Source organism: Pimephales promelas, chromosome 19 (assembly GCF_988280905.1).
Source record: "Pimephales promelas chromosome 19, fPimPro1.hap1.1, whole genome shotgun sequence".
NCBI lineage: Eukaryota > Metazoa > Chordata > Actinopteri > Cypriniformes > Leuciscidae > Pimephales > Pimephales promelas.
In genome coordinates, this window is record NC_142787.1 from 2,474,114 (window position 1) to 2,485,178 (window position 11,065).

Here is an 11,065-nt window from a genome sequence, read left to right on the forward strand (position 1 = left end):
CCCACCCCCAATCCTACCCATCTCCGCCCCCTGATCCCTAACCCCACCCCCAATCCTACCCATCTCCACTCCTTGATCCCTAACCCCACCCCTAATCCTACCCATCTCCACCCCCTGATCCCTAACCCCACCCCCAATCCTACCCATCTTCACCCCCTGATCCCTAACCCCACCCCCAATCCTACCCATCTCCGCCCCCTGATCCCTAACCCCACCCCTAATCTTACCCATCTCCACCCCTTATATCTGGATCCAACTCCGCCCCCTGGATCTCGTGTACTGCAATGAGGTGCAACTGAAACTCTCGGCATAAAGTTGTCCACACTGCACAGTGTGAGGAATGTACTGATCACAAAAGATTGATGTGCAGATCACATTCAATATATTTTGGGTGTTAAACATGGTCAGTGATAAAGATAAATTCAAGGAGACATAATATGTCACCTTTCAGTTAAGTTATTGTAAGTAATGTTATATAACAGAAGAGTCTTATATCTGTTTTGACATGATCTTTAAATTAAACTTCTTGAAGAAAGATTGTAACTTGCAGAGCCTACATTTTCTTTTGCGATTCTTTCCTCTCTTGTAATAAATCCCATCCCAGTTTTCCTCCTCTTCACCTTCACCAACCCAAGGTCTCCAAGCACCTCCATTCAGACTAGGATCGGCTCGGGTATCGTCTGGCGGGTAGCGAACAGGTATTGCGGTGCGATTGTGTAATACTAGACGTGCCAGTAGCTCCTTGACAACATCAGGCCTGTGCACTGCAAGGTCACGGCGTTCACAAGGGTCGTCCGTAACATTGAAAAGCCAAATGGATTTCCTTTTCTCTCCAGTCTGTCGCTCCAGGTTCCACCAGTTGCTAGGAAAGTTTGTGAGAACCTGGGGTGGCACCCAATCCCCATGTCCAGGGTCGCCCGTCAAGAGTTTCCAGTCACCGACTCTAATGGCCGCTTGCACCGTTGTGTCCCACAGTCCATGTCCCTCCTTAAATGAGCCCCGACTGCGCCGGTGGAGAGGGTCGATGTTGTGAAGAATTTCCAGTCGTGGAGATTCCTTCCCTTCGCTAATGGTGGGCCAAACATCAAACCCATCTAATCCCTGATACTGAGACACATTCCCCCCAGCAAGTCCAACAAGAGTTGGATACCAGTCAGTAATGTGAATAAGGGCTCTGCTGACCCTTCTTCGATGGCGTATCAAGGGACTGTGCACGAAACCCACTCCTCTAATACCACCTTCCCAATATGTTCCCTTGCACCCTCGTAGGGGCCAGTTACTTCCCCCTGTGAGCGGCTGGGCTCCATTGTCAGTGGAGAAGATGACGACGCTGTTGCGGTAGAAGCCATATTTGCGCAGCGCGTAAGTTATGTTTCGGACCGCCTCGTCGACGATAGAAACCATGGCTGCGTATTTCCTGCGGGGAACGTTGCCCATGCGGCGAAACGGGTAGATGTATTCTTTGGGGGGGTTTAGAGGTGTATGCACTGCCTGAAGGGAAACGAAGATAAAAAGAGGCTGACTGCTTGAGTCGTGCGTTGCTAGGATTTTGCGCACTCTCTGGGTGTAGAGGTGAGTTGAGTACTTCCCCCCTCGCCCCCATGCCACGGACTCGCCTTCGTGGAGGTCAAAGCCACACAATGACTTGCCGTCACATGAGCCATATGAATAATAGTCCACACTGCCAGTCAATGAACCGAAGTAGGTGTGAAATCCACGGCGTGTGGGCAAACAGTCTTTCCGGTAGAAGCCCAAATGCCACTTGCCCACCATGTGAGTGGAGTAGCCCGCCTCCTGCAAGCGCTGAGGGAGTGTGACGGCATCCAGAGGGAGGCAGTTGGGTTGGCGTGGTCTGATGATGGAATGCTGGAGGCCGGTGTGAATTTGATATCTAAAAGAAACCATAAATACATTCTTAATGCTAAGAAATAGAGAAAAAACAAGAATTGAAACAATAAGCTTTTTACACCAAGTTGTAAAGTTGGCATGAACTTAAAGGGTTAGTTCCCCCAAAAATGAAAATTAAGTCATTAATTACTCACCCCCATGCTGTACCAACCCCGTAAGACCTTCGTTCATCTTCGGAACACAAATAAAGATATTTTTGATTGAATCTGAGGGCTGGATCACTCTTCCATAGACAGCCTGAGGGACTGCCTCTTGACGGCCCAGAAAGTCATTAAAAGAAAAGGTTTAAATATTCCATGTGCCTACAGTGGCTCAACTATAACTTTATCAAGCGACGAGACTACTTTTTGTGCGAAAAAAAACCGTAAATAACGACTTTATTCGACTTTCCATTACTTCCTTATGAGCGCATGCGCGAGAACTGAGACGAGACCGTTCTTCTTCAACTACTTTTTGTTACCGGCTGCTCACCGCTTAGGAGTTTTACCGCCCCCTACCGTATAAGATGACGTACTGCTTGTAAACAGAACGTTTTGCGCCTCCAGCTATATCAGTACATCATCTTATACGGTAGGGGACGGTAAAACTCCTAAGCGGTGAGCAGCCGGTAACAAAAAGCAGTCGAAGAAGAACGGTTTAGTCTCAGTTCTCGCGCATGCGCCCATAAGGAAGTAATGGAAAGTCGAATAAAGTCGTTATTTACGTTTTTTTTTCGCACAAAAAGTAGTCTCGTCGCTTGATAAAGTTATAGTTGAGCCACTGTAGGCACATGGAATATTTAAACCTTTTCTTTTAATGACTTTCTGGGCCGTCAAGAGGCAGTCCCTCAGGCTGTCTATGGAAGAGTGATCCAGCCCTCAGATTCAATCAAAAATATCTTTATTTGTGTTCCGAAGATGAACGAAGGTCTTACGGGGTTGGTACAGCATGGGGGTGAGTAATTAATGACTTAATTTTCATTTTTGGGTGAACTAACCCTTTAAATCTGACCCTGTTTTCTTTCTATGGGCCCTATCGTACACCTGAGGCAATGCGGCACCATTTTTGTTAGTTTCAGCCTGACGCAATTATTATTTTCACGTCCTACACCTTGTTGTTTAAATAGCAAATACGTTTGCGCCCATCTGTGCGGCCATTGGCTGGTGGTCTGAAAATGAAGTGTGTTCAGGCGCATTGTTGGTGCGTTGCTATTTTGAGGCACCTGAAATAAACTACGTCATTGACCAACTGAAACCTGCTCTAAAGTCCATGGCGCAGTATTTATTTATTTTTGTTATTTAAAGAAGGCTGCAATACTACTATGTGCCTTTAGGCGGGTCCACAACGCGCGCACACTCTGCTTATTACCAGGCTTCCGTTACATTTAGAAATTACTTCATAAAAAAAAGTATTGAGTAACTTAATCCAAGTACCACAATATGAAAGTAATGTAACTGATTACTTTTGGATTACTTAAAGGAGGATATTATTTTAAAAATCAACAACTTTTATTTATTAAGAATTTCAAAGCCCTGCATATATATATTTTATATCTTATATATATATATATTTTTTAATAAATATATATTATTTTTACTTTATAAATATATATATATATATATATATATATTTCTGTATATGGGGAATTATTTGAATGTTGGTTCATGATTTTATTTACATATAAAGTATATTTGCCCTGATTTACATAGGCTACCTTATACACATACAGTAGCATCTTTACATCTATGTCATCATGAAATCAAAATTCTTCTTTTTTATGGAATATTGCCGTTCTTATTATACATGACTAATTTGTACACCTTGTTTTTTGTTTTGTTTTTTACAACCTGTCACTCACATGGGATCACAGCAATAGCAAACCCTGATGTAATGGACTTCATAGAGAGTGAACATGCCAGGCTTAAGTCATGCAGGTCAGGCACAAATGAATTGTAGGCTACGTAATTGATAAGGCAGGCTACAGATCTTTGATTAAATAAAACCGATTAAATATGATTATGAATTTAAAACCTTCCTGTGAGACAAACGGATCCGACTTAAGTGTAAAGCGCAACTTTTACAACTTGTGATGTCAGAAGTAGCGTAGTGCATCATGGCGTAGTGTAAACATCAGCAGTATGTCACATTACTCACATCCCCAGATATACGTCTGCAAGATGTCTGTTAAAGATCGCTTCATCTGTAAAGCATCTGCTGTTTACTAACATCTGATAGACATCTTTAAGATGTGAGTTTAACGTTCTAAATCATTACATCTTAAAGACATCGTCTAAACGTCTATTTGACATCTGACAGGAAACGTCCTATAGACGTATTGCAGATGAGCAAACACTCTTCCAGATGTAAACACACACATCAAATAGACGTCTCTGTGATGTATGTGAGCTATCAGGGTATAAGTTGTGGTTTACACTTAAGTCGGATCCGTATGTTTGTTTGGCCGGAAACTAGTTATTTTACTTTATAATGTTTTAAATATGGATATTTTTCTTACACAAACACATAACTCTGCTTCAGAAGGCCAATATTAACCCCCCCAGAGCCGTGAGGAGTTGCACTTTGATGGACTTCAATGTGATGGTTGCAATTCCACTGTATAAAGCTCGAAAGCGTCCGTATAACTCAGATTGTATTCCTCTGGAAGAAGAAAGCCATAAACACCTAGATTGGCTTGAGTGTGAGTAAAACATAGGCTAATTTGTACTCCTTTAAGTAAGGGTATTGTAACCATGACCTTAATGGTCCATAAAGGCGATGAGTTGAATGACCTGACGTGCATCTTTCTTCTGCTGTTTTTCACAGTCAATAAAGGTATCTTTAGTGTCTTAAGTTATTGTGACCATGACCTTAGCCTGTAAACTGTGACTGGCCCACAGGTGCATGCGCAATAATTGTTTATGGTTCATTAAACAAACATGAAACACATTGAACAAACCTTTTCCAATACTTTTCACCAAATAATCAGTTTAACCTGATTTTAGATTCTGATTTCAGTTCATTCTGAAAAGAAAACGCGTAATTTCTGTGTGTTATTATGAAGTATTGAGTGAATGACCTGCCTGTGATGAGCTGGCTGCGGGACGGGGTGCACAGCGGTTGCACATAATAGTTCTCCAGTCGCACTCCCTCGGACGCCAGTTTATCCAGCGTCGGGCTTCGGACGTCCCGACTGTGATACCCGATGTCATTGAAACCCTGGTCATCTGTCAGGATGAAGATGATGTGTGGAGGTTGTTTGGGTTTGAAAGCTGTAGTGATGTCCTCTCGGCTCGATCTCAAGCCACTGGAAGACGACGCAGAAGTTTGGAGATCGAGGAAGAGTCCGAAGAGCAGACATGATGCCATCCACCTCGAAAAGAGTTGACACCCGAACAGCGCCCGCATCGGGTCGGAGAGAAGAGGGGAAGCTCCGGGCTTGGCTTTGAGTTCGGCGGATGTCAGTGCGACGTGGCGTTAGATATCGTGGATTCCTCCATAAAGCTTGAGCCAGCCACTGACCAACAACACACACCTCGACCACGGAACGCCAAATAGGTCATAATGTGCTATTTACCGACACAAAAATATCGCTAAACGCGACGTTTCTATAATCAATGTTTACTGCGTACCATAACACACTCCTCGGGGACGGGGAGATTTAAAGCGTCTTAGAGAAAACAGTTTTCTGTGACATTAATATCAACCCCACCTTTTTCTCTCTCAGTCCAACCCCAACATGACGAAAGCGTAAGAACTAAAGTTAATAGTCGTTGTGAAACAGTGTTCAAATTTCATTTTTGGGGGGTTAGCCTAGAAAAATAAAATGAACACTTAAAGGAGTAGTTCACTTTTTAAAAAACTTTTGCTGATAATTTACTCAACCCCATGTCATCCAAGATATCCATGTCTTCTTTCTTCAGTCGAAAAGACGCATTTTTCTCCATATAATGGACTTTAATGGGAACCAACGGTTCAAGGTCCAAAAGAAAAACTGTTCAAAGGGCTTTAAACGATTCCAGACGATGAATAAGGGTCTTATCAAGCGAAACGATCGCTCATTAAAAAAACAACAACAAAGTTTAAGTTTTATAAGCTCAAATGCTTGCCTTGCTCTGTTCTGTGATGCACGTCCGTGACTCTCCTGTTCAAACTCGTTCATCAAAATGATCAAATCTTTTTCCGAGTCAATTCGTTCGTTGAATGAAACAAATGACTCGAAAAAAGATTTGTTCATTTTGATGAACGAGTTCGAACAGGAGTCACGAACGCACACCACAGAACAGAGCAAGGCAAGCATTTGAGCTTATAAACTTTTTTTAAAAAATAAATGAGCGTTCGTTTCGCTTGATAAGACCCTTATTCATCATCTGGAATCGTTTAAAGCCCTTTGAACAGTTTGCAGTTAAACTGTCTTTTGGACCTTGAACCGTTTGGTTCCCATTAAAGTGAAAACATGAGAAAAATCCTGGAATATTTTCACTTTTTCAATGCAAAGGCACTTTATTTAACAAAAAAAAAATTGTGTTGATTTGTTATGCAAATCAATTATTTCTTGACCTTTGACATCGATGAAAATTCAGATTTGGACCTTTTAATGTAGACTTTGAGAATCCCTAGCCTATGCTTTCTTCCACACCTTATAGCCTTTATAAAGTCAATCCACATTACCTTTATTTATAGCACTTTTTAAAATAGATTGTTTCAAAGCAGCGTTACATTGATAAAGGCTGTAGTCACACAGTCATTTAAAGTAGACTTATTTTGTGTCCACAAAAATGACGGGGGTTTAAGACGAAGCCTTTAATCTTTCAAACTATCACGTTATTAGGATAATAACTGGTGTAATGCTTGTAACAATGTTCAATTCTTTCCATTGCATGCATTAATCTGTCAATTCACCTTTATTTATATAGCGCTTTTTACATTACAGATTGTTTCAAAGCAGCTTAACAGAGATAACAAAGTTTGTTTCTAGGAGAAACAATGGTTCATATTTTTGTTTATAATTCAGAATTAAAATGATAAAAACCTGCTTCACACAAATGTTGCAAGACCACAGCATTACAATATATTGTTAGTCATTCTCATGTAACTGTTCTTTTATGATTATGCCTAATATAAAACTAAAACTTTTAGATGTCCCACCAAAAAGAAATGTTTTTTTTTTACTGTAAATTGCATCATTTTAGCTTTTGCAGTGGCTAAAATGGCAAAATATGAAAATTAGGCAGACAAAAAATAAAACAAGTGTTGTATACAAGTTCAGTTCACCTACAATTCCTATTGAAGTATGTCAGAATGACGTTAATATCACAAATACTGTTCATAAATATACAGTTGACAGTTTCTACGAGGATGGAACGCTTTCAATTATTGAGTTTTTAAAATGCCCAATTAAAATGTTTTTATATTGTCCCACACAATCGACATTCATAGACTGTCAAAAAGTCTATGATAACTCATGTCAGGTGGCATATGAACTACTTTCTTACACTGTATTTGGGAATGTAGTCAAATTCAATCTTTCGGAGAACAGGCTATATATGAAGGTTTGCTAGTTTTAAAATTTTTAAAAATATCCTTATGCATATGATTTATTCAGGCTAGCATGAATCATGAATTCTCTTTACAATTACTGGAAATCTCTATTTTGGGTCAATGGGAAATGCACACACTTAGGCATCAGAAATAAATAATCCAAGGATTTTAGAACATACATTTAATTTCGATTTGTGACACGCATAACATTTACAACATTTTACATTGTGAGGCTTGCTTAGGACTTTGCATTTACTACGGTTTCAAGTGCTTTGGCCACTTGGTCGACGCTCATGTTGTCCAGTGAAACGCTGTGTTCTTTACCAAAACCTACGGCAGAGAGAGATGATGCATCATTATGCATATATGCTCATTTATATGAATATGCTTTATGTGTTCTTACCATATCGAGCCCACAGCCTGGGCTGGACTCCAGAGCACTCTCGGATCAGGATGGGAAACTCAGGGTTTGCCTTCTTTAACGTCACATAATGCTGCTCGATAAAATCCCTACAATAACAACATCAACAAATAAGAATTAGCAAAACAGAGTGAGGCCGTGTTGAATTTAAAAACCATCCGGGCTGGTTTATAGGCGCACACACGATCCATTCAACTCAATAGAGGGATCCACACTGCGACTAAATGCTCAATGAACACTGTTTTTAATCTGTTTGACTGCAGACCAATCCTCAACATGTGTGACGCACGCTCAGGGACATTTACTGTGGATAGGGGGACTTATCCTTTACTATTATAATTATTTTACTTGTCTGCTAGTGTGTAACAGTTTTTTGCGAATGTAATACCTGCCTCAAACACTCCTCTGTAGTCCTGCCATCATTTTCGTAATGTAGCAGCATTTGCGCAATTGGCCAGCTGGCTACTTTAAATACTTTTTGAGTAGTTTTCCAAAGTTACAGCCACTCAGAGTCAGTATTTTTCCTGGGCACAATTTTGACATCAATACCCTGGGGAAAACTGCCTTATAGATATTTTCTATATTATCTCATAATTTGGCAGCAGGTTTATAAGGCTACTGTCACTTTAAGAGCTGACGCACGGATTCGTTATATTGTCGCACATGCGTTTCCTTCTCAACTGTTTACGTTCACTTAAAACTGACTGTGTTTATGCGAATACTCAGCATTTTGACATTATTTTGTGTGTATTTGACTGTTTAAGCGCAATAAGCAGTGAAAAAGAACTAATTTAGTGCCGAGAGGCGGCTTTATGAGCGTGAACTTTGGGTTTGAGAACAAAATCTGTGGAATGAGTGAAATTATGCGCAATAGGTGCAATCCCACGCAGACATTCAAGCCCTTTAACAACAACAATATTCATCCAGAGCAAATGAAACGAGTGAGTGAATGGAGGCAGGTTTGTGCGTCACTCGCCGTCAGAGAGAGAGAGAAAGAGAAAAGCTGGTGTCATCTATCTATTCTGTGGATAATGAGGACTGGATGCATTTCAGATATTTCAGTATCGATATGTATCGAAAAATCAATGTTTTGACAACACTATTTAATATTTCACATGCCTTTTTAAAAGACTATAACTGAAAATCAGAGTAAAGTAATCTTGTTTAGGAAGGTGGTAAACTAAAACAGATCATTCAGACCGAGGGAGAAAAGAGGTGCTATAATGCCATTTTCACTGTGTTGTGTTTGTAAAATTAGTGTTCCATTGTCTTTATTTGAAGAAAAAAAAGATATTATTATTATTAATTTTTAGTATATTCATATATTTTTAAATAATTACTTTATCTATGAAAAAAAACTGTATGCTAATAGGATTGCATAATCAAAAGGTTGCCATCTAAAGTGCCGGTATAATGTTTATTTTAAAGTTGTATTTTTAAAATGCATTTTCATATTTATATATAATATATTAAATACCAATTAAAGTAAATACAAATTATATAGATTATATATCAGCCATCAAAAAAAATAAAATAAAATATCGGTCAACCACTAATTTTAACGTATGCTGATAATGCATAAAATGAATCTGATAATAAAAAGGCAAATAGCCATAGCTTCAAAATATCAGAGATAAAGAATCTGAGTTAGCAGAATATTTTTATTAACTTTTGATCATTAACAAAAAATGTATACATTTATAAATGCTCTCTCAATTCAATTCAATTAAAAAGTGCTTTATTGGCATGTCTGTAAATAATACAATATTGTCAAAGTTTGGAATACATAGGAAAATAATAAAAAACATTAAAATAATTGCAGAAAATATTATAACATAACTTAAATTTAAATAAACTGAGTAACAAATTAGAACATGAGATTACCACAGTGTTTTGGTTTTAACACACACAAACATTACTGAGGGTCACTGTGGTGGACAGTATAGGGAAACTGTGTATGTATGTAATAATGGATGAGTAAAAGTTAATCGGTTTGTCAATGTCATACAGTTCACTAGGATTTCAGACAGTATTTATAATGTAACGTTACATTAACACACGCTTTGTAAGGGTGATACGCAGAGAACAGTCAGTCTGTAACAGCATGACTAGTAAAGGCCTCAGTACTGCACCTGGTCCCCTGGCTGGCCGCTGATTTCTGGCACAAATGCAGGCGGATCTCCCGCAGATTCCTCGACAGATTCGAGCCGATCCCGCGAACCGCTGATACCGCCGCCATTACTGTCACCTTCACTGACCGGAAGTGGCACTCTTCTTCTATGGGTTAAAACACGTTTCATCTGCATACCGCCACCTACCGATTTGGATGGTTCGTTTTTCATTATTCTTTTAAAAACAGTATTATTGAATTAAAAAAAAAAAACTATAAAATTCTAATATTTTGATGTAGTACATACATATATTATATAAATATTTCTCTGTAATACATTTTACAGTGTCGGTTTCTGTGTTCGATTTTCTCATTCTTTTACAGTGTTTGTCTTTATTTGCTCCACAGATTCTCATAATCATAATCCAGTAATCCAATCATAATTACGTGAACATCATTAGGATGTCTTTTTGACTTTAGTTAGATTCCCATTTAGTCCTGTACATCAGTTCACATTCTTGTTGTAATTGTGAGAATGGAAACCCTCTTTTTTATACACTATAAAAATAAATATTCACTCTTCATTAACCCTAAAACACAACACAAAACACCTGTGACAAATTGAACAGGCTACGAAAGTTCAGTCATATAAACAAAATTAGGGCCTATTTTTTTTACTGTTTTTTTTATTTTTATTTATTCATTCATGTCTTTCATGTCATCAATTGGAATATAGGCAAAGATACTATTGATGTATGTCTATACCTTTCTTTACTGTAGAGTGAAATGTATCTTCTAGAGCTTTTAAATGTGCTCATTGAATGTCCATTTATTTTTATGGCATCATTAAAACACTATTCTACACGTTTACACGTTTATACACGTTTCTTGTGATGATAATAAATCACAATGCTTTCAATCCACGAGAAGATATTTTTCTATTTTTTTACCTTCGTGACTGTAACTGTAAATACTCTTGCCATTTAAAGGGATTGTTCACCCAAAAATGAACATTTCTGTCATCATTTATGGAAACAACAACAAAAACTGAAGTCAATGGGGTCCATCCACCATCTTACATGTCCTCTGTGTTTAACCGAACAAAGAAA

The 11,065-nt window shown here is 38.8% G+C and overlaps 2 protein-coding genes across 2 annotated transcripts; both read right to left on the minus strand.

The window, feature by feature from the left end:
- Positions 1 to 365: 365 nt before the first annotated feature.
- Positions 366 to 5,700, minus strand: arsib (arylsulfatase family, member Ib). Its single transcript, XM_039663507.2, has 2 exons — positions 4,964 to 5,700; positions 366 to 1,891 (listed from the first exon to the last, which is right to left on the minus strand). The coding sequence occupies exons 1-2, from the start codon at positions 5,290 to 5,292 to the stop codon at positions 490 to 492; spliced, it is 1,731 nt and encodes a 576-aa protein (XP_039519441.1). The 5' UTR covers positions 5,293 to 5,700; the 3' UTR covers positions 366 to 489.
- A 1,891-nt stretch (positions 5,701 to 7,591) lies between these two features.
- ndufa2 (NADH:ubiquinone oxidoreductase subunit A2) lies at positions 7,592 to 10,135 on the minus strand. Its single transcript, XM_039663505.2, has 3 exons — positions 9,979 to 10,135; positions 7,829 to 7,935; positions 7,592 to 7,755 (listed from the first exon to the last, which is right to left on the minus strand). Exons 1-3 carry the CDS (start codon positions 10,083 to 10,085, stop codon positions 7,664 to 7,666), a joined length of 306 nt encoding a protein of 101 aa, XP_039519439.2. The 5' UTR covers positions 10,086 to 10,135; the 3' UTR covers positions 7,592 to 7,663.
- Between the last annotated feature and the right edge of the window lie 930 nt (positions 10,136 to 11,065).